This window comes from Vigna umbellata, chromosome 1 (genome assembly GCF_029865625.1).
Source record: "Vigna umbellata cultivar VRB3 chromosome 1, Vumbellata_1.0, whole genome shotgun sequence".
Classification (NCBI taxonomy): Eukaryota; Viridiplantae; Streptophyta; class Magnoliopsida; order Fabales; family Fabaceae; genus Vigna; species Vigna umbellata.
In genome coordinates, this window is record NC_142165.1 from 108,449,172 (window position 1) to 108,473,341 (window position 24,170).

At 28.8% G+C, this 24,170-nt stretch overlaps 1 protein-coding gene and 1 pseudogene across 4 annotated transcripts; one reads left to right on the plus strand and one right to left on the minus strand.

Annotated features, from left to right (window-relative positions):
• Positions 1 to 9,910: 9,910 nt before the first annotated feature.
• On the minus strand, positions 9,911 to 14,948 carry DSPTP1 (dual specificity protein phosphatase 1). Of its 4 annotated transcripts, none has more exons than XM_047297223.2 (5): positions 14,810 to 14,948; positions 12,341 to 12,476; positions 12,113 to 12,248; positions 11,654 to 11,774; positions 9,911 to 10,289 (listed from the first exon to the last, which is right to left on the minus strand). In XM_047297223.2, exons 1-5 carry the CDS (start codon positions 14,896 to 14,898, stop codon positions 10,124 to 10,126), a joined length of 648 nt encoding a protein of 215 aa, XP_047153179.1. In that variant the 5' UTR covers positions 14,899 to 14,948; the 3' UTR covers positions 9,911 to 10,123. The 4 variants fall into 4 exon arrangements, with proteins under 4 accessions (XP_047153179.1, XP_047153180.1, XP_047153181.1 ...); XM_047297224.2 differs by lacking the exon at positions 14,810 to 14,948 and adding an exon at positions 12,657 to 12,814; XM_047297225.2 differs by lacking the exon at positions 14,810 to 14,948 and adding an exon at positions 12,597 to 12,644.
• LOC124824727 (putative aspartic proteinase GIP2 pseudogene) lies at positions 14,872 to 16,273 on the plus strand (annotated as a pseudogene).
• Positions 16,274 to 24,170: the final 7,897 nt, after the last annotated feature.

Sequence of the window (24,170 nt, forward strand, 5' to 3'; positions counted from 1 at the left end):
CTTTCAACATATCACACTTACAAAAGTATTACCTGTTGATCAAAATTAGTAAAAACATTGTTGATCAAAATTAGTAAAAACATTGGCAAAAAGCACTTTTCCTGAAAATTTTTATAAAAAATTAAAAAAATCCATGAAATATGAAAAATTCTAACATAAGTTCCTAGGCATTTTTTTATTAACTAAAATTAAAATTTAATGAAATTTGTATTAATTTTCTTAAACTTATCCTCACTGAAAGAAATAATTTGTATTGATGGTTTATTTCCTGATCTTATTTTCTAACATACAAAATAATAGACACTGGTTAATGCATTTTTTATAAGTGCCTTAATATTTTAAATATTTTTCTATTTAATTTTTCTTTTAGGATGTCAGGTAAATGGTTAAGTGCAGATTTATCTCACCTTTAGTTAATGTATCTATGTTACCATAATTACTTATATTTGTTAACCTTCTGTTAAATGATTTAAAAACTTTAAATATCGTTCCTAGTAAATTAATATTTATTAAATAATGTTTGTTTTATGTAAAAACTAAAATGTTGTTTAGTTCCTTATATATATATATATATATATATATATATATATATATATATATATATATATATATATATATATATATATATATATTTGTAAATAACGACTATCAAACTAAGGTCCATCCGAATAAGACAATGCTAAAAAGGAAGTTATTTACAGAACATAGAATTGTTAATTTATCAAATATAGTGCTTTTAAGTAAAGTAAAAATTAAAATTAGTTCAGTTTTAATAGTTTTCATTACCACAATAGTTTAATTTTAAAAACACTACACTTAAAAATAGTTTAATCCAGCTTAAAAGAATAGTTAAATTATTCTATAGGAGTTCAATTCAGTTTAACATTAACTCAATTCAGTTTAGTTTTTCTCCCCCTTAAAAAAATAAAGAAAATATTCATTTGAATAAATTTCAGAGAGAGTGATTAAGGGGATTTGAGAGAATTTGAAGGTAAATTTTGTTGTTGTTTATTTGAGTTGATTTGAAGGTAAGTGAGAGTGAATTTGAAAATAAATTTTCTTAATTTGTCACATCAATCAAATCTTATACTAATTCTCATAAATTTTACTTCCAAATTTACCTCCAAATCCACTCAAATAAACAAAGCCTAAATAATCAGAAATGTTTAACTTGCCTCCCGAGTAAAAAAACTGGCAGTTTTTTATTTTAATTTAATGAAATAAACGTAAATCATTTGAAGATTTCAATAGAAAAAATGTAGACTAACACTTCTTAATTACTTTATGTATTATCTCACCTGTAAACCTATCTAAAATACCTCTCACCAAACTAATATTTGTTTTCAATCATGTTTTCTATGTTCATTGATAAAGAGATTCCGAAAAAATAATATAACTTAAATTTAATGTTATTTTTTATCTTGTAATTAAATCTAATTTTGATAGGCAAAATATATTAAATTATTAAAAATGAAGCTAATAAACTTTGAGAAATGAATTGGTGAATTGTGTGAGGGCCTTAATTTATTATGTATTTTGTAGAATAATAATTCTTTACTATAGAGTCGTAATTTGCATATATTATTTTTTTAAATGTATGAAAGAAATGTTTAAAATTGTTTTTCTAAAAGAAGTTTTTAATTTGAAATAGATCAATTGGTGTAACTTAATAATGAATTGAACTAAGAAACTTTCTTTCAGACTAATAACAGATGAATTCATCTGAATCTGTGGGATTGATGGATTAGACAAATCGTGAGTTAAACTGTCTAATCTTATGTTTCGTATTCAATTTATTTTATAATCCGTAAATACACTATTTATTATCATGCGTTGCATCGCAACTAATAATCTTATTCTATATTTCCAATTTTTAATCCTATTTTAGAAAACAAATATATTATATAGTGGTAACTACAAAAATTAAATATAAAATAAATAAATAATTAATAGCATTTAAGATTTATGTAAAATAAACAATAAATGAAGATAATATATAAAGAGCATAACGTAAATTTATTTTTATTATATAATATTGACTTAACTTGAATTTATTAAATATTAATTGAATTGTTTTGAGCATTCATATCCACCGTTACTAGGAATCAAATTTGTATATATGTCACCATTATCTATATATATTCATACATACTCGTCATCCATCGTCATAAGACACGTTTCAGTCTAAGATTTATATTCAAATAATTTAAACTGCTTTCCTTTAAAAATAAATAAATTTAATTAATTGTGATAACTTTAGATATTTTTAACTAAGTCTTTACTAAGTTTTTTATTTATTAAATATTTAAAATTTCATATTAAACAATAAAAATTGAATTAAAAAATATAAAAAATTAAATAATTAATAAAATAAAATTTCTATGCAAATATATATCTTTTGATTTTGTTAGGGAATTTTTTATTCTATTTAATGGGATATTGACTATTATTAAGATATGAATTATATATATATAAGATTTTGATAGGATTTGAATATGCAGTGGGCAGTGATAAATAGTGATAAATAGTGATAAATAGTGATAAATAGTGATAAATAGTGATAAATGGGTGGACAGCAAAGATAGTAATAATTGAGAAACGACAAGAGAAGAATAATAGAAGGTTAGTTGGATGAGGAAGATGGAAAATGATAAGATGTGTGTGTATCAGAGTGCTACCCAACACTTTTTTTTTTTTTTTATTTCATCATACTTTTTACTTTCCACAATCTCATTTTCTTTACAAAAATATAACAAATATTTTACAAATTAATTTAGCAACATGTACAATTTTTGGAAGATTAATTTTTATGACGATTTTTTTTTCCTTTTGAATGGTATTGATACTCAAATATCTAAGTCATAGCAGTTTAGTTTCTTTAAGTAAAATACTATAAAATAACGAGCTTTCTTTCTACCGTTATAACGAGCTAATTAAACAGAGGAGAAATATGTTTAAATTTTTATTTAAGTAATAATCGGATGACATATATTATAAAAAGTAAAATAATCATAATGTAAAAAATAAGAAATATAAAAAGTTTATGTGTATAAATTATCATTTTTATTTCAATATATCCAATTGTCTCTGTTTAAATTAGTGTGGTCAAACTCTATTTCTTAATACTGAAAGTTTAAAAATAATAAAAACTTTTAAATAAAGTGACAATTTAATTTATTAAAGTAACGTTGGATTTTTATATAATGGATTAACGTTATATGAACTTCTCAATTAGTCAATTATAACTTTTGTAAGTTTTAACATAAGAGTTATCTATCAATTCAAATCTTCACATAATGTACGATCGAATCGATATATAATAAATTAAAACTCAGTATAAATTTAATTAGATATTAATACTTTTTGGTAAGATGATGAGTCATCGACCACTGAGTCATAGGTGAGTTGAATCCAACTTTTTCAACCATTGTAAAATTTATCTTACTTCTTATTCAGTCAAATTAAACTCTTTTAGATTTTAAGGGTAAAATAATGAAATTAATTATTACAAACATACAAAAGTTCCAATTTAATTATATAATTTAAATAAATTAAAGTGAAACCCATCTCTCGTTTTAATCAGGCCTCTTGTAATTAAAATTAAAATACAATTCAAATTTCTATATGCAATCATTACTAATATATAATTTAGTTTATTTATACATTTTCAAAAGATATACATTTTCTAAGACAAAATAGATGATTCGACCATTATATGCGTTATATGTTGGGGAAGAAGAAATTTAAACCTTTGTAATTATAGCATTATTTGTTATAAACTATTATTAACATGGTTTTTAATATAAATATTAACAATTGGTTGGAAGGATTAATTAAAAACCTAAAGCATTTATAAATATTTAGTTGGTATATGCAGCAGTGCATGTTATACGACATTGATTAAGATAAGGCATGTGAATGTAGGTGTGTGGGACTTATTCTATGTGTAGGTGATCGTGGACAGGTTTAAGCCTTACAACATGCATGGTACGTGGGTAGCATTTATTTTGGGTGGGAAGAGATGTGAAATGTTTTTGTCATGGCTTTCTGTAAATTAATTTATGTACAACATATTTAATTTTATTCTGCATTTTCTTCTTCTTTTTAGAAATATATATTTATACATGAAATTTTATGATTTTAGCAGGAACTATAAAAGAAGTTGGACATTTGTTTCGAAAAAAGAATTGTGATTAAAAATCCATATTAAAATATTTAAACTTTTAGCAAACAAAAAATGTTATTTTAATAAATATGCATAAACATCCACTCTTAAATTAAAGAGACAAGTTCTTTACTTTTAAAGGTTTTATTTTAGAATTGTGATAATTTCTGGATTCTATCATATTATTTAATTTCTGTCTTGTCTTTTAGTTTTATCTGAGACTTGCATGTGGGAAGGAGACGTGAAGTGTGGAGCTGGTTCGTTGTGGTGAAGGACCTCCATTGATGCCTGCAGTGAAGAGTCATGTTGGTGATTTCAAAAGGTGACAACAGATAGAAGGTGATTACTTTGAATTTTCTATTAAAGAAATTACTTTTTATTGTTTTTTAAAAACAAAATTGACAAGATTTCTCAAAATAACAAAGGCTCAAAACAAGTTTAGTCACATCTAATATTGGAGGGTTACTCTCTATATCACCCCAGATTACTCCTTGCACCACCACATATTTTTTAAAATTCAAAAACTAATCTTTATATTTTAAAAAATCTTACACTCTTGCCTCTTTTCTTCGATGAATATCGACATCCGTTGAAGAAAAAATGGATATGCGACATCCGTTTAAGCTTTATGTTTTTTTTTAGTTTTTAATGAGTTAATTTATTATATTAATAATAATTATTTAATTAAATAAAATATTACGTAATATATATAATAATCTATAAATTAATTAAAATATAATATTTAAATAAACTAAATTAAAAAAAAACTTAAATGGATGTGACCATCGGATGTTGCACATCCATTGATTATAATTAATAAAAAAATGTATAACTTAATTAAATTAATAATAAATATTTAATTAAATAAAATAAATTATTTATTACGTAATTACATATAAATTAATTTTATTTAATAAAATAATTATTATTAATTTAATTTATGTATTATTATTTAATTATTTATTTAAATATTTTTTATATAATTACTTAAATGATCGAACGCTACTTGAAAACGGCTATTCTGCTCAAAAATGAAATAGTCCAAATGTTCCTGGAAATTCTTGCTCCCATTGGACCATTTGTATCTATATACATTAGGATCCCAATTCATAGATCTCTCCGTTCGAGAAATCAAAATAAGAGGATCGAACCATTTCTTCTTACCCTTTTTTCAAATTTAATAAATGTTGGTTGATCGTGTATTTCATTCTAATTCCATGATTCAGAGTATCATTTCCTATTTGAGACCTTTGAATTTCATATTTTTTAAATTTTTTTTAAAATATATTACGTAATTATATATAAATTAATTTTATTTTATTTAATAAAATAATTATTACTAATTTAATTTATGTATTATTATTTAATTATTTATTTAAATATTTTTTATATAATTACTTAAACGGTGTGCCACATCCGTTAAGGTTTTTTTTTTAGTTTTTAGTTTATTAATTTATTGTATTTTAAATTAATATCTAAATATTATTTAAAATTTTTCTATATTTTAAATTAATTTATAAAGTATTCAATTTTTTTATTTTTTATAATATATTATGTAAATAAAAAATATTATTAAAATAAAATTTAAAATAAAAACAATAAACTAAAATATAAAAAAAAATTAAAATATGTAAACGGATGTCAACCTCCATTGAAGGTGAAACAGATGTTGACATTCGTTGAAGATGAAACGGATGTTAACATTCGATGAAGATGAAATAGATGTTGACATCCGTTTTATAACAAGGGTAAGTTGGGTATGGGGTGGTGCAGGGAGCATTTGATGGTGGTGGAGGGAGCAACACTCCTAATATTGGGCTCATGCCCACTCATTAAGGCCCATTTAAAATGAAAAAAAATTACTTTGATCATATATTAGGTTCATCGAAGATTTTTTACATAATTAAAAAATAAATAAAAAATACACTTTATAAAAAAAGAAATTATGATATATTTAATAATATGTATTATACAACATTTTGCATCTCTGTCTAATATTAATTAAAAAAATATTAACATATTTCAAATACTTAACATGTATAATTAAAACAATAAATATTTATAAAAATGAAAAAAGAGTTTGTATCACTATGAAATTGACAATTATAGTTAAAAGTAGTAATCAAACACTTCCTTTAATTCAACCTTTTGTATTGCAAAATATAATATCTAATTAGTTAAAATATCATACAACATACATAAAAAATAAAAAACCGTACAACCATATTATTTATTATTGATGTCTTTAGATATATTATCTCCTTGACTAGTTTGCTCACACACACAAAAAAAAAGTATTTTCTTTTCCTTCCTTTGCATCTATAATTGATAATACACTAAGAATCAAGCAAGTAACCGTTTCTGTAACAAGTACAAATAAATGTTATAACAAATTCAGTAATAATTTAATTTACCAGAAAATCCAACTTGATCATAATCATACAACCAATTATGAGTACAAATGAGAACTTACATATTTATCAGAGTAAACAATTTTTGTACTTAACAATGTTAACTACAGATTTTAAAGTCATTGTCGTGATTGAAATACTTAAAATGCCACGTCATAAATGCAAAATTGGGGGAACCTATGCTTATTCAACCTCCTATATTGGAGGACATGTAAGTATTCACCAAAAATACATACAGATCAAGAATAAAAAAATTTAATATTTCTGATATCAACAAAAATAGGCTAAGCTTTAAAAACATTTGCCCAGATAAAAATAGGTTTTTTTTTTGCCTGGCCTAAGACACTAAGGCTATGGGGGTGAAAGAAGAAATTCCCTATTTAATCGTTGGTAGCCACATCTTCCATAAGCATAGAAATTGTTTATTCCCCACAAATGTGCAAACCCTGCAAACCTCTCTTTTGTAATCGTGATTGATTGTATGATTACAATCAGATTGGACCTTCTCTTATATTTAAATTATTATTGAATTTGTTATAATATTTATTTATGCTTGTTATAAAACCAAACAATTGTTCTTTTTTGTATTATCAATTCTAGACGCAAAAGAAATGGAAGAGATATAACCTTTATTTAGCAAACTAGTGAAGGAGATAATATATCGGAGGTCAATAACAAAGAGATGATACATTTTTTTTAAGTATGTTACATAAACATTTTGGCTAATTGGATGTAATTTTTCTAAGTAAATGTTGAAATACTAAAAGTGTTTAGTAGTCTTGAGAGGGCTTAGTTGTTTTTTGTGATATGTTAATTAAGTTTATCAATTTCACAGTGATATGAACTTTTGGTTACTTTTATAAACCTTTTCATGTTTTAATTACACATACCATATATGTAAGAAACATTAATAAAGTTATTTCAAATAATATTTACATTAGGATGTACGATGATGTATAATGCATTTACTAAACATTAAACTTTAGAACTTTGATCAATAATATTCCGTAATTATTTTGCATGGACAGATTGTAATTTTTTTTTAATAATGTTGATACATGAGCAAGAAATATACGTCGCAATGTGTCAGAAAAAATATTGTGGAGGATAGTTAATTTTATAAAAAGGTTGAAACATTTTATATAATCATGTAAATAAAAAATTAAAATATGGAAATTTTAAAACTTTAAGAGAGGAATTTGATCATTTAAATTTAGAAAATTTTAAATTATAATTAAATAGTAAGAATTTTGAACTTTTGAAATTTTTTTAATTAATTCATGTATACATTTTTCATTTTTTTTATTCCATTATCGTTTTGAAATTGAGATACAGGTACTTTAACACATTTTACTAACAATAATGAATATTTGTCTCATTACTAACAATAATGAATATTTCTCTCATGTTAACAATCGATTGTGGTCAATTTTCAGATTTATTTTGCAATCATTTTTTTTACCAACATTAATGATATATGTTTCCGTTGATGTCATTTAGAATTTTTTTATCAATGTCAATAAAATTATTCTTTTATGATGTTAGTCATAAAATATTCATTATTGTTAGTCATAAAATATTCATTATCGTTTGGAACCGCTGCACTGTCGAATGACCACCGCAAACACCCTACATCGCCGCACCACGAAAAGCCACACCACCACACCACAAAATCAAATGGATATGGAGACAGGAATATGAAGAAGAACCAAACGGATATGGAGAAGAGAAGTAAGAGTTGGGAGATGAGAAGAAACGAATCCGATGAGAGTTGGAGGGGGTGAGAATATGGAAAGAGAGAAAGTGAGACTTGGAAGAGTGGGAGGTGGGGCTGCGCGAGTGAAAATGGGTAAGTAAAAATAGGTAGGAATTTAGGGTTTCAGAATAAAGTAAATAAATAGGGTTAAAAGTAAAAAAGGCTATTTTTGTAATTAAAAAAATTGTAGAGGATTGGGGAGGTGGAGGGAGAAGGGGTGGTGGTGGAGGGAGCAACACCCAAAAAATTATGACCGATTTTAAAATATGAGTGTTGCTCCCTCCACCACCACAGCATGCTCCCTGCACCTCCTCAAATTCTTTTATTTCCAAAACTATCCTTAGGTTAAAAGTTAAAACTTTTTTACTTTTACCACGAAGTTTTAATTTTTTTCCCAAACCCTAATTTTACCTTCTTCATATTCCCCGAACACAGCAACAGATATGAATTTTCATCATTCAAATTTAAAAGATTAATTAACTAAAATTCAATAATAAGTATTAGGTATAATCGAATACATGATAGTTTTATACTTTATCAACAAAAGATAATTAAAAATCCATATCTAAAATGGATGCAAGTAGGTAGAAGAAGATTGAGTTGAAATGAGAGTCGGGTATAACTGCTGCATTCACGGAATATGAATAAGGTAAAATTAGAGTTTGAGAAATAAATTAAAAATTTATGATAAAAGTAAAAAAGTTTTAACCTTTAACGTAAGCATAGTTTTGGAAATAAAAGAATTTGAGAAGGTGCAGGGAGCTTGTCGTAGTGGTGGAGAGAGCAACACTCTTAAAATATAGATTAGGTTGAACCACTAAATTTGTTTAAGTATAATTTCTTCCTGCACCTCCATAACTTTCTTCTGAACCCCGTAATTTCTTTCCTATTTTGCCATTTCCTGATTTTCAAGTCTAGAAAAAAAAATTCTCCATTTTGCAATCCCAAAGTTATTTTTGACTTTCAGATTACACAATCCCAAAAGCTTTAAGATTTCGGAATCTAGAAATCAAACAATAACTTCTAAGTTATACAATTTGGAAAGGGAAAAATAGAATAAAAAATTCGAGCTTGAAAGACTGCCTTGTTTGAGTTGCCCGTAGGATCATGCTCGGTGGAGCCAGACCACCAATTTGACAATCCCAGTTTTAATAGCCTCGGATAAGAAAAAGGTGAGCGAAAGATGTTTTAATCACTTTGTCAATAAAACATTCCCATGGGTGATTGTAAAGTTACTAAGCTTTTCCGTAACAACTGAATGTGCTCTGCAATTTTCTTCAGGAATCATATTCTTAATCTTAATCTTAATAATCCCATTTCCAAAAACAATTACTTGGGAAGAAAACGACTTTTTATTCCAAAAGCCACCTACTTTTCATCTTCATAATGTCGTGTAATAATATTTGGATTCCGAGAAATAAAAAGAGAAACACAAGGCTGTGAAATATGGTTTCACGGAAGATGAGGATTAACATAAACGTATTATGTTCTGAGGTATCATCTCATCGGCTAATAATAAATTGAAGTATGTGATTGTGTTCTGACATGCAAAATGTTCGACAATTGCAACAGTTGTGATTAATTGAAAACAAAACTCTTTACTTTCTTTATCATGCACATTCTACTAGATTAACAGTGTGCACGTAAAATCGTTAGGTTTAAGCTATCATTACAGATTACACCTCCTTACATGCAACGATGTGTAATTTTAAATGTATCTTGATGGTTCAATATATTTCAGATAAGCTTATGAATAATGCATCAAGTTAGGATGCAATTGAAATAAAGAGACTAAAGTGACTTAGAGGCACCTTGAAGAGACTTTTCGAAGTCCTCCAGCTGACAAATAAAACCCTGATTGGGACGTGCTTCTGGTCGTATACTCCTTACATGTTGCAGAGCTTCAGAAAGGCTCATTCCACGAGTCCTCATCAGATATGCAACAACTATAGTCACACTGCAAGGTGTAACATTATTAGCAGCAATTTTCATCAGTTCATCATCATAAGAAAATAAAAATAACAAAACAACAAATATACCAAGATTTTTTTTAAGAAGTTCAGATTTGGGCATTAAAATGCAAGCAAGAGTTTCATGCAGAACTGAAGTTACGGAAGGAGATAATTAACCACTCTTGAAATTCAAGCTACATCCTTAATTCTATATTTTAAGTATGTTAACAAACTTAAGCTTTAACTTATTTCTTAGATGTTTAAAAATTTGACAGCATTTGAAAATCGAAGCAAGAAATAATGATTTGATAGTCAACAACCTAGAAGCAAGAAAAATAATGATTTGATTCAACTCATGCCACACGAACCTTTCTTACTATTTAAAATTTTCAATACATGCAAGTGGAAGAATCCATACAAAAACAGATTCCAGAAAAAGAAAATAAATGAACAATGAAGCAGAGAAAACAACAAAAGGATACCAATAATACTCAAGGCTACAACAGATTTACAGTTTTCTATATGAAAACCATTTCACATTTAGCACAACAGTCGAAAACTTAAATCCAACACATCATCACACATATGATAACTATACTTGTTCAAAACTTTGTTACAATAGGTTTCAAGAAATACTGTCATATAACAAGATATGTAAAGATATTTTACAAGGAAAATGAACACTGGTGTGCCCAGTGCAATCTTTGTAACAAAATTGTAAGGCAAACAGATGTTTACCAGACTTTTCATGTAAAACTTGTTACTTAGACTCATGTGCGAGCGATTTTCTATGTTATCACCACTATATGAAAAGGAGTGAACCCTGGAGCAACCTTAAAGTAAGATTGCCGCTTGTGACCTAGTGATGGCAGGCTCAAATCCTAGAAATAGTTTTCCATTCGTGGGATTTAAGGTCGTGTCTATCCTCTCCACCGCCCTTCCAAAGACCTCACTGGGTAAGAGCCTTGTGCATTGGGGGCCACCTTTTATATCAGTGGGTATCGGAGCCAGCATCCGAAGGCCAATGGATAATGAAATACACGTTGGGTCTATTAGAGATAGTTTTACATAGTTAAACAGTTAAAATAACTGTTGCTGCTGTTACTGTAAGTATGTTTTCTGTTAGAGGAAGTGTCCTCCTCTTTTCTTGATTACTTAGCTCTATATAGCTAAGTCCTTGTACTTTTCAATGGTTCAGTTGATCAATCAAAACACGAGAGATGTTATTCAGTTTACTCTGTTCCTACAAGAGTCTAGTTTTTTTTTCTCGTGAAACAGTGTTCCACATAATTTAAACCAGAAAATGCACGAAATTATCAAAAACAGGAAGTGATCGCACGTAAACAAGGGAGAAAGGAATAGAAGCTACCTCCTTGATCTTCCAGCGAAACAGTGAACCAAAACACCTCCACCGAGTCTTTTGGCTTCATCAATAAAATCAAAACACTCATTGAAGTATTGTCTTAAGTCTTCATCGTCTTTGTCAACAACTGCCTCAATTTTCCCACAAAATCATATATTTAGTATGGACACGGTACTAGATAGTAACCTTATATACTTTGACAGCAACAGCATACAAAACTTTGAAGAGACAAAGCATGCACTTTCAGAATAGCAAACAAACACAATTGTTATCCTAAAGCGCACAGGGTAATCCCATTCATTGTGAATTCAATTATAAGTCGTGAAACACCTTTCAATGGCAACAAATCCCAATCAGAATAACCCTACATCAATTTTAAAATCCGCTCATCGATCACCAGTCACAAACATTTATAGATCGATGTGAAATGCAAAACAAAGTTTGATTCAAAGAAAATTAGCATACCATGTATAATTTTATAGACAAAATCATCAGGATGTGCAGGTGGTATTCTACCAGCCACAGTCAAAATGTGAGTAATATTATGGTCTTTCAAAGAAGCTTTGTTAACTGCAGTGCCAATCGAACCCAAATACAGACCCTGCATCCATAACACACAGCAATAACAGAATAACAGCCTTTAACACAAACAGAATGCATTCAAAAGAAGTCCTAATGAAATTAGAATTGTACCTCATCTATTTTGAAAGGACTTTTGTCCTTTTTGTAGGCTTGAAATAAATGCCAAACCCGTGCGATAACTTCTATTTGCCCATTCATGCATTTGTCAAATTGTTCTATAGCCGCTGAGGTGCTCATTCTCGATCCCCTTTAAAACAATAAACATCAATTCAATATTAACATGAATCGTTGATAGTCAATAAATAAGAAACGAAAATCGAACACGGAACACAAACTGATTGCAAAATATTCTGGTAAAAAAGGTTACGATTAGAGCAGATGGATGTGAATGCGATATAGTGTTTTGCGAGGAAGGAGAAGAACTTACCAACAAAGCGTGCAAATTGATTGCTGTGAAATATTTGTAACAAACTTATTGCTTTCTTCCCTTTTTCTTCGTCATCAAAATCCTTCTAATAAAGTAATACTTTATTTATTTATCTATTTATTTTTAACTCCACTTCTACCTCCTATTTGTAGTTTATTATTCCTCCTCCTACCAGTGAGAGATAGGTATAGAACTATACTGATATGATAATATGAAATTAAGATCACGAATTTTGAACCGGAGTTTGTTCTATTACAAAATATTTTATAAGCTACAATAAAATTAATCTTAATTTATTAAATCTAACATAAAATTTCCCAAATTTGTTCTAACTTGACGAATGGAGCTTTTAGTAACAAACAAATGTTTAACTTATCATATATTCATAATCACTTTTAAAAGAAAAAAAATTCCTAACTTAAAACACTGTCAAAACTTTTTCACAAAATTTTCCTATATTTATTTTTTTAGAATTTATATACCGACTAGTTTTAGCCCTAATTTATAAAATATCTTATTTAAAGACCACGTGAATGAATTGTACAACAAAATGGTTATTTTTATCACCTTAAAAATATTTATTTTACATAATTATTTAAAAAATATCATTCATAAATATATTTTAAGTATTTATTTTTTTAATACATAATTGAATTGTTATATTAATTAATTTTATTATTTATTTTCTTTAAAATACATTTTTATATACAGAGAGAGAGGAGAGAGACGAGCTTAGATGAACCAGAGCCACAAATTCTCAAATAAAAAAAGTCGATAACAAACAGGACAGAGAAACTATTTAGCACGTGAAAGAAGTTAAAAAAAAATATATTTTACTGTTAAAAAAAGGATAGGTGACAAATTATTTTTTCAGTGAAACTCAAGATATGATTGATATTTTGAATATCGTGTCAATCAAATATTTTAATAATTATTTAAATTTTTACAATCTATTAAATATTTAAAAAATCGTATTTTTAATAAATTTTTATTATTTTTAATTTTTTATTGATTAGGTGATATATTTTAATTGAATTACGTGATTGTTATTTTTGTTATCGTTTTATATAATTTTCATGTAATTTTTTAATTTTATATAATTACATTCTTAGAAAAAATATTTTAAGTTTCCAGAATTAGAAAATGACTTTTTTTCACTTTCTTTTTAGTTTAAGAATTAAAATAGTAAATTTAAAATTTGAGAGACTGAAACAATCATTTAATAAAATAAAATTTGACAATTGCAGAGACTTAAAAGGTATTTTAGAAAAATATATATACATTTATTTTTGTATAGTATTTGACCAAAAATGGTTTGAACGAAAAGCTAAAACATAATTTTAAAAATTATGAGAAGTAGAAAAATGAATTTTAAATTTAAATTGAAAAGTAAAATTATCTAAGCTGTAAAGTACTAGAAGCACATTTGTTTAAAAAAAACTTGTAAAAGAATGACAGGTAGTATTGTTTTACACACTATAAAAACACGTGTATATCACGCATTACATGGTTACACTTACACACCCTTGCCCACTTGCTAATTATTTAATATATATTTTTATAAATCAAACAATCTTGGCTTTTATATTTTATATTGAATTCAATAATTATTTTTTTCTAAATCTCTGGATCTTATTACATTACAAACTTCGGACATGCGCTACCAGTTAAAATGACGAGGGAAATCAATGAAGAAATAAAGAAGAAAAAGAAGGAAAAATTCAATACTTAAAAACAATCACCAACAGAATTTGATTAATCTAGATAAAACTAAATATAATTAAATTAAAAAATTAAACTAATTTAATTTATTTGGTTTGGATTCTTGAATTCAAAATAATAAATTCTTCCAATAAGTCACTTTTATAGACTGGTGGTCAAATTAAAAAGTCAAGATGGAGTATTGAAAGAACAACTAGTTGGCAATAAAAAATATGTTGAAGTTTGTGTTGTAAGCTATGGTACTATCTTTTCGTTGTAAGCTAAAGACTGGGAATAAAAATTCATATCCAGAGACAACAACTTTGAATGGTTCATGAGTAATAAACATGTGAATCTAAGGATTTTTTAAAGTTTCGCAATTAAATATATTATATGTTGATAATATAGTCAGATGTAAAGAAAATTGATTAATAATGAAGAGTAGATCTTACAGCATTTTGGATGAGGTATATGAAAAGGAGACCCCAAAGGAGTTACCGAGAGATATTTCAGAATGGCTACTTCGTGTGACATACTCCATTTCTTCATCTTCTCAATAGCTCTGCTTTCACTGCTGTCTTCATCTTCGTCGTTGGCAGTGAATGCACCATCTAAACCCCATGCCTTCATCCTGCCCATCGAGAAAGACCCAAAAACCCTTCAGTACTCAACTTCCGTGGAGATGGGCACTCCTCCGTTCACACTAGATCTAGTCATTGACATAAGAGAACGTTTCTTATGGTTCGAGTGTGGCAGCGACTACAACTCCTCAACCTACCACCCTGTCCGATGTGGGACCAAGAAATGCATCCAAGCCAAAGGCACCGATTGCATCACATGCATCAACCACCCTCTCAAAACGGGATGCACTAACAACACCTGCGGGGTTCAACCATTCAACCCCTTCGCCGGCTTCTACGTCAGTGGCGATGTCGGACAAGACACCCTCTCCTCCGCGCACTCCACAACCCGTGCAAGAGCACCCTCCAATTTACACGTCCCGGCCTTCGTCTCTTCCTGCGTCTACCCGGATAAGTTTGGGGTCGAGGGCTTTCTCCTGGGCCTGGCCCGCGGCAAGAAAGGAGTATTGGGCCTTGCAAACACTGCTATTTCATTACCAGCCCAACTCGCAACCAAATACAAATACCACCTTCAACGCAAGTTTGCGCTCTGTTTACCTTCCACTTCAAAATTTAACAAACTCGGGGATCTCTTTGTCGGTGGCGGCCCTTACTATTTGCCACCTCACGATGCTTCCAAGTTTCTAACTTACACTCCCCTCGTTACCAACCCCCATAGCACAGGTCCGATCTTTGACGACGATCCTTCCGCGGAGTACTTCATTGACGTTAAGTCAATCAAAGTTGACGGGAAAACTGTGAACGTTAACAGCTCTCTGTTGTCTATTGACAAACAGGGAAACGGGGGCACAAAACTGAGCACCGTTATTCCTTACAGCAGGTTGCACAGTTCAATCTACCGGCCTCTGGTGGATGGTTTCGTGAAGAAAGCAGCGCTTAGGAAAATGAAGAGAGTGGCTTCGGTGGCGCCGTTTGGGGCGTGCTTCAGTTCGAGAACGGTTGGGAATGTGCCAGCAATAGCTCTGGTCCTTGGAGGTGGGGTTGAGTGGAGAATCTATGGGGCAAATTCTATGGTGAAGGTTAACAAAAAGGTGCAATGCCTTGGGTTTGTGGATGCAGGTTTGGAGCCTGGAAGTCCCATAGCAACCTCCATTGTTATCGGTGGGTATCAGATGGAGGACAATCTTTTGGAGTTTGACCTTGCTTCTTCAAGATTTGGTTTTAGCTCCTCCCTTTTACTCCACAATGCTACCTGTTCCCATTTCAGACTCCTTTGATATTTCCCTTCAACGTTTCCTTAATTTCGTCATCAATAAATTTCATTTTCCCTTGTAATCGTATTTATCACGTCTCGTTAACTTCTCGGTTTCGGTCTCTTCTATATCTCGTTAACTATGTCGAAATTCAATAACAAATATTTTAAAACTTAATTTTTCATCAATTTCTCACTTGAAAGCGTAGAGATAGATTTCCCATTATTACAAATCTCAAACACTCGTGTATGGATATTACGTGAAATAGATCGTTACGCATATCTCTTTCTTTTTCCTCTAATTATTTACTATTTATATATTTATATTGAGATTTCAAACATCTTTTAGGCCTACCTGATTTTTTCTTAAATGTGTTAAACCTACTATACATGAGACAAAAATATATGCTTTTATGATATTGGTTGATCAAATCAACAAACTCATTAAAAAAAGAAAAAGTATTGTTATTCACATATTTATAGAGATTTTTTATTCAAATTTTCAGTTCGGAAACTATAGAAATTAATCATTTAACTATCATTTAATTTATCTCCAAATAAAACGAGTCATATAGTAACATTTTGAGAGATAATCATTTTATTATTGTTCTTATCTTTTGTAAAGTTTATATATATATTAAAAACTTCATTATATTATAAATCTTATTATAGTAAGCTACTCGCTCTAAAAATACGTTATTATGGTTTTTGGTTAACTTAAATATTAAAGTATATAATGCACATTAAGCTTTATTCCACACTTAAATGACTAAACGTAATCTCTTTGGAGTTCAGAGCTCAGTGCAAAACATTTACCTATATAACAACTTCTCCAGAAATGGCTGGTAAGAACAATTTAAATTCAATTTGTTTTAAATGTTTATCAACATACGTAGAAGAGTGTAAAAAGGAATTGCTATTACATTATGCCAATTGATGTGAAATGAACTTAGTTTTTTAGCCTTCATCCAATAAACACATCATTGTGAATAAGAAGATACAGAGAACATTATATAAATCCATGATGTTCCTTAAAATGAAAATTAAAGCTAAAGGATAAAGGAGATGAGCAGGAGCAAATAAATTAGAGGAGGTCAGGGACACTTGTAATTTCGATGCAAAGCACTTCCATTTTGATTTGTATAAAAGTTATTGTTTAATACCAATTTGTAAGAATATGATTCATTTTTGTTTTAGTCTTTATTTTAAATTTTGATATTCAATTTTGAAATTCATGGAATTGGTCCTCGTTAATAAATAACATTAAAGTGTCACATCACCACTTCGTTTTAAGCCACATCCAATCTTGCCATGTTTATAATTAATTGATTATGAATTATTAATTGTAAACAGTGGATAATTACAAATTGTTTAAAACGTGTTAAAACTTAAGTTCATTTGTTTAATTCAAACTCTCAAATGATTTTACTTGAACTTGCTAGTTTCATAGGTTTCAAATCGAAAAAATAATCATCATTTCAAACTCATTTCAACAAAAATGATTCATGAGTTACTAAAGCCATAAAGAGAGGAAGCAAAAGAATAAAAAAGAGTTTTCTTCAATTTTTCAAGGTTAGATCAAGTTTGAAATATAAACTAAAATCAAAATCGTTTGATATTTAAAAACCTTATGTAAGGTCTCGAAAATTTAAAACCTCCACCTGTCAAATCACCCCATTAATGGTCTAAAACCCTGTCCAGAAATTTTATTAAGAAACGCACCCACACCCTCTCGTTCTGAACACCATTTAATGCACCCTCGCCACACGTGCAGTGCCACTAAAACGCACTCACACTCACTCTGCATGCAACTGCCAAGTGTCACTTTGGAACATTCGAAAACGTTAGTGGAATCCAAGTGGCAGTAGGTGAATGGACGTTCGTCCTACGTGGGGAGAGAAATTAATTTTCTGAAAAACACTCTTCCCACTCTTATGCATGCTTCGTCTTCTTCCCCAAACTTTTGATTTCCAAATTCTCTAACTTCTCTCTAGAACCTCCATCTTCTCTCTACCATAACTCACTTTCTTCTTCTCCGGTCAAATTTCAGAGACCGTAGAAGAGATCCAGACGTCCTAAGCTTTCCATCAACCCGAACAAGTTCAAGTCTTGAATCTGGTAAGTTTGTCCCTTAGTTGTCCATTATTAGGTCTCATGCAAAACCAAATAGGGTTACTTGCATTCTCCTTGTCTGAATCAAACTTTGGTTCTGTAAATGGTTGTAGTTCGCAAGAGTTGAGTGATCAGAGGATAGAAGTGGTAGTTGGGCGAATCCAGAATTTACACGTTAGGACGTTCGTTCACTACTGGACCAGGTAAGGGAAGTTTATTAAGTTTAATTCATGTGTATGTGTTGTGCTGTATGATATTATATGAGTTGTGAAGCATGAAATTTGTGTTAATTGATCTTTGGTATATGATCTGGATGATGAAATGTTATATGGAATTCATGAAATGTGCTACGATATGAGTAGTTAAATGTATGAAAGTTTATACTGAAAAATGAGTTTACTGAAATTGAGATCTTGAATATGAAATGCTATGATAATGAACGTTCGTTATCGAACGGTCCTTGACCGTTCGGTATTTGTATAATTCCCTTGAAAAGCAGAATTCTTTCATCTGGAAAGAATACTTATTTAGGACGAACGCCCTCTTATACTAGTCTTGCGTTTGAGCGTTCGGCCAAACGTAGGTGCTCTGAGTGTTATGTGAGAAATTGAGAAGCTTGAAAAATATAAATTCTATACTCAGTCATTCTGGAATATTTCACCTCCCTATTGTTATCTTATAAATTTCTATTTCTATTAATATTTTGCATCAGCAATGGGTCTCGACCCAAAGCGTACGTTCTAAGTGGCGCTCGCTCTTATACCGAACGCTCATCCCAAAAGCGTAAGTTATAAGTAGTGCTCGCTCTTATACCGAACGTTCGTTCTTTATCCTTAATTACTAAATGGGTAGAAATAGCGTTCGTCCAAAATTTTCAGTAACGTTCGTCCAAAACTTCGATAAATACATATTACCGCGTTCGGTCATTGACTGGTGGTTAGTCTCTTTTATTAAATCGTACTCGGTATCAGTACCTAAACGCCTTGCGGTGTCTTTATCCATTTGGATTCGATCTATAGTTATTGAACTTAAATTATTCTAAGTATCATTTGAAGCGTCCTAGAATCAGTTCATTTAACTGATTCAAGTGGTCATAACGTCCGTCGTTGGAAAGACGTTCGTTCCCTTCCGTTCAGAAACGAGACATTCTCTGTATCATGGTAACGTTCGTCCTCATTATGAAGGGGGCTGAACGCTCGTCTTTTTATGAAACTAAATTGGAGTATGAAAATGATGTTACGTTGGAAAGTTAGTGATAATGAACAGTATATTAGATGAATCTATGGATGTGGAGTTTGAACGAGCGTTCCGTGGAGGAACGACTCTTGTATTGAATATGGAAAGTTGTATAGTATGACTGTGGTAAAGCTGCTGATGACTGTTCATCCTGATGTTCCGTGAGTGCTCGTCCTCAAGTAGAGGGGAGTAGGTCATGTGTGGGAACGGCAGGAGGTCCTAGTCCTTTTGAGTACTTTGGACTGATAGGGCTAACCTCGGGTGGCAGCTGATGGGTATTACCCAGCTATTTAATCCCCCGGGTGCATGAACGCCTGTAGATACACAGATTCATACAGTCCGGACGGTCTGTCTTATGAGAGTTCGAGCTGATTATATGTGTTGTGATATTTTATGAATGTTAATGTACTATTTGTATGAATTACTTGTGAATTAAATTCAATAAGCTTACCCTGTGTTATCTCCTTGTGTTGTCGTTCGTCTGTGTACGTCCGTCTTGTCTATGCAATGATCATCCGTGTGGATGTGAGCAGACGGAGAGGTGTTGCTTGAAGAAACTCTGGAAGAAGAAAATTTGGAGGACGCCAATCTGGTCGAAGTAGAGGTTAAAGCCGAGCCCTAGAACGCTCGTTTAGTTGTAGTCTTTAGTGTTTCTGTTTAGATGTTTGGACGTTCGGTTAAAGTTTGTAAAACCGTTCGTCTTTAAAATTTGAAATACTGTTGTATGGTGGTTTCTCTTTGTACTTAAGCAGCGTTCGTTTTGGAATTGTTATTATTAGTGTAAGACTGCATGTTTTAACTGTTAATTGTAATTAATTCTAAATTATAGTGATTACTGTATTTTGGGATGTTACACCTTAAAACATAATTAACTCGTAAGAATAAAATTATTTTATTAATTAACTATATAAGGTATTATGATTAATATAAAACAATATAAAAGTTAATTTGTTTAAAAAGTATTTACTGCGAAAATTCAATACTAATGAAACTTGAAACTTAATACCGTATTAGACTAAAATCCTAAAACAATCCGTTTAGAAAAAATATTCATAGACACCAAAAAGGTAATCAACACTTAATATATAGAGAGTAAAAATAATAGGTTTATAAGTTATATAATGTGATAAGAAAAGAGAGATAGAAATAAATAAAAAAACAAGGGTATAGTAGGAATAGACAAAAAGAAAGAGTCTATGTATAATTTGTCATAAATTTATAAGTCTTCTTTCCATGATTTACTTAACTTTTTTTTATATTCACTCAATATAATATCAAATTATTCAATTAAATAAAATTAAACTTTAGAATTTAGTTGAAAAATATAAAAAAAAAACTAGTAATTATTAAATTAATCTATTTTTTTTAATAAAAACTCATTTAAAAACACTTAAATTTATATATACATGTTAAAAAAAATTTATAATTTATGCATTAAAAATTTTACTTAAATATTGAAATTATTTTTTTAAAAGATTTTAATTTTAATAAATATTATCATTTTAATAATTTTTAAAAACTATTAAAAATATAATCGTAAAGTCACACTTGTAATTTTTTAATTTTAATATTTGAAATACAGATTTTAAACAAAGGAAAATACAATTTTTTAAGTTATTTCAAATAAACATTTTAAAAAAATATTATACATTTAAAATGTTTTTTTAATTTAAATTAAAAATAAATTAATTTGAATATTTAAAACTAAATTAATTTTAAGTATAAATTCTAATAAATTATCTATTTGTATATAAGTTATAATTATGTTTAATTATTAATTTTATGTAATTCACTCGTTCTCTTTATTTGCACAATATTTTCCTATATGATCAGACAATTCACCCAACAGTTTCTGAAGTGAAGGATCTATTGATTTATACACGAAACTTTGCAACCTTGTGTTTTCTATAATTAATCAACAAATTAGATATTTTACAGTAATTAAGTTCCGTTGAAAATAAATAACAATAAAAAGATATATAGAAACTAACCTGAATATTTATTTATCATCATTCCTTTGAATAATTAAGTAGATATTTTATGATAATTAACCTTTTTGGTTATCTATTTTTTTAGAATTATATATACGAAAAATATATATCTTTTTCATCGATGAGGAGTAATTGTGGAAGAAGGAAAGAGGAGAGAATGCGTTTGGGACGCGGCTGCTTGTAAATAGAAAAGTTTTAGACGTTAACTTCTAATGCGTTTGTATGGATCATATTCACCCAAACACACTCACTTTTCTTTAAGTATCGCAAATATCGAATAACGGACAGGGATTTCTCATTAAGCACAAGCCTCATATAAAGCTCACGTGCATATATAGGTAAATTTCTCCTATCATCTTTACTAAATTATTTTAAATATTTATCATTAGATTAACATAATTAAATTGTTTGATAAAATAAGTAAGATAGCAATTAATATATATACATACATAATTAGTCTTTTAAAAACACTAGTTTGCAAATTATCGCAACTATTTTTTAGGGTTTTTGTTTCTTGTATAAACTAAATACATTATATACAGAGTTGTGAAAATGGGTAACTCAGCTCGACCAGATCCGGTCCACCACAGGTTGGTCACTTAGTGAATCAACTTAGTCCCGCTCACTTATTAACAAGCTGAAAAAATTCAAACCCAGTCCGACCCACAACGGGTTGGTTTAGTGACTCACTTAATTATAATTTTTTTTAAAACAAAAAAATTATAATTTTTTTAAAATTCAAATTTAAATAAAATTCACTCTAAAATGATATTAAACTCCAAAGACAATTCAAAATAAAAAAATATACTATACAATTCAAGCGTAATCAAAAAACAGCCACAAAAGGCGAATAAATAAGTTTTGAATATTGATAATTTTTGTATCACTTGTCCATTTATAATATTAGGGTATTGAATAGATAAATCTATAATATTTTTCTCTCTCGAAACATCTTTTTTTATCTTCATCTACAATATAATAAAAAAAATGTTATCTGATACTATTGAAACACAAAATAATAAATAATTATATTAAATTAGGTGGATTGATGAGTCAATCCGACTCACCATGGGTTTAACCTGGGTGAGCCGGATTCTAAGTAAGTTGAGTTGAAAACTAACCTGCATAAAAAAAAATATTTTTTTTTCAAATCCAACCCGGCTGAAATCCGTAGTGGGTCGGGTTGACTTGCAAGTTACAACCCATTTTAAGAGCACTAATTATATACATATATATTTAGTAACTCTGAAGTATTCGAAGGCATCTACTGAATAAAAAAAAAGTCATTTGTTAATTTATGTAAACTTATATTTTCTTTCCAGAAAAAAAAATTATATAGAGAGATTAAAATTGAGTGTCACAAACTATATAAAGTTTTTCTTTACAAATTATAATCAATCAATTAATATTATAAAATAAAAAGTTTAAAAATCTGAATTTTAATAAATTTATTTAAAATATTCATTTCGGTTAGGTATTTTTCATAATAACTTAAGTTTAGAATATTTTATAATCTTTGGAATATCTCAAGTAAGAAAATCAAACTAATACAAATATGTTTAACAAAGAAGAATAGTACAATCGAAGTAAACTTTCAATAAATTCAAAATAAAATTTTATACATCTAATTATAACACAAGGTAAAATTAATTATTCATATTTTCATTTAGAGAGTAAATAAATTTTATAGATTAAAAGTTCATTATTAAAAAATATTTGAAGAGAATTTTCAAGTCATTGTTATGTGAATTTTCTTTTGTTTTGTTTTACCCACAAAAAAATTATGCTCAACATTTCACACAAGGCCTTTTACTTACATAATTTGAATTTCTTTTAGGTATAAAATTAATGCATGACACGTAAATTTATTATTGTTGAATAAATATAAAACTAGATATTAAGGTTGCACTAGTATACACTAGTGCAAAAACAACGTATAACGTCCAACCAGTAAATAACCCACGTTAAAAATGATCGGTCACACTTTTGTAAATAAATGTAAAAAACGTCGTTTATAATTGTAATTCGACGTAAAAAAATATAAAACTTTGAATGTCCTAGCCTTAGACTTTAAAAGGTTAGTGAATTCAATAAAAATTTGAACGGGAGATTGAAAATTCATTTATTTTATCTTAGCGCGTGAGACCCTCTTCTCTTCTCAAACTTTTTTCGAACGAAGTTTGACGACCATCACAGGTAATCTTTCTTTCATTTGATACAAATGCATGTTAATTATTTTCGTGTTCTTGTCCTTCATAGATGTATTCTGTTTTCTCTTTCACGGGTGACAACACTTTATTTTGTTTTCGTTTTGAATAACTTATTTGTTGAACTTGTTTGTTTTTTTTTAACTTGTTTATGGTTGTTGTTTGGTTGAACTTGTTTTTCGTTCTTGTTTGGTTGAACTTGTTTTTTGTTGTTTGATTGGAGTTGTTTGGTTGTTTGTTATTGTTGTTTGTTGTTGATCAAAGTTCATGCTTTATAAAATACTAAAAACTTAAAATTTGTTGTTTTTCTGCTTTTCAAATCTCAGAGTTGTTAAAAATGATCACAATTAATTAAAAAAAAAAATTGATTAACATTGAATATTGATAAAATTCGACGTTAAGTTAACGTGAATAATTCGATTACGTCGAATTTT

Excerpts from the sequence above, each read along its gene's own strand:
- DSPTP1 (XM_047297223.2), bottom strand. The coding sequence starts at position 14,898 with ATGGAGTATGTCACACGAAGTAGCCATTCTGAAATATCTCTCGGTAAC. Across the intron at positions 12,477-14,809 it reads TATACCTCATCCAAAATGCT|GGGATCGAGAATGAGCACCT; the intron begins GTAAGATCTACT and ends ATTGTTTTAAAG. Across the intron at positions 10,290-11,653 it reads TTCGCTGGAAGATCAAGGAG|TGTGACTATAGTTGTTGCAT; the intron begins GTAGCTTCTATT and ends TACACCTTGCAG.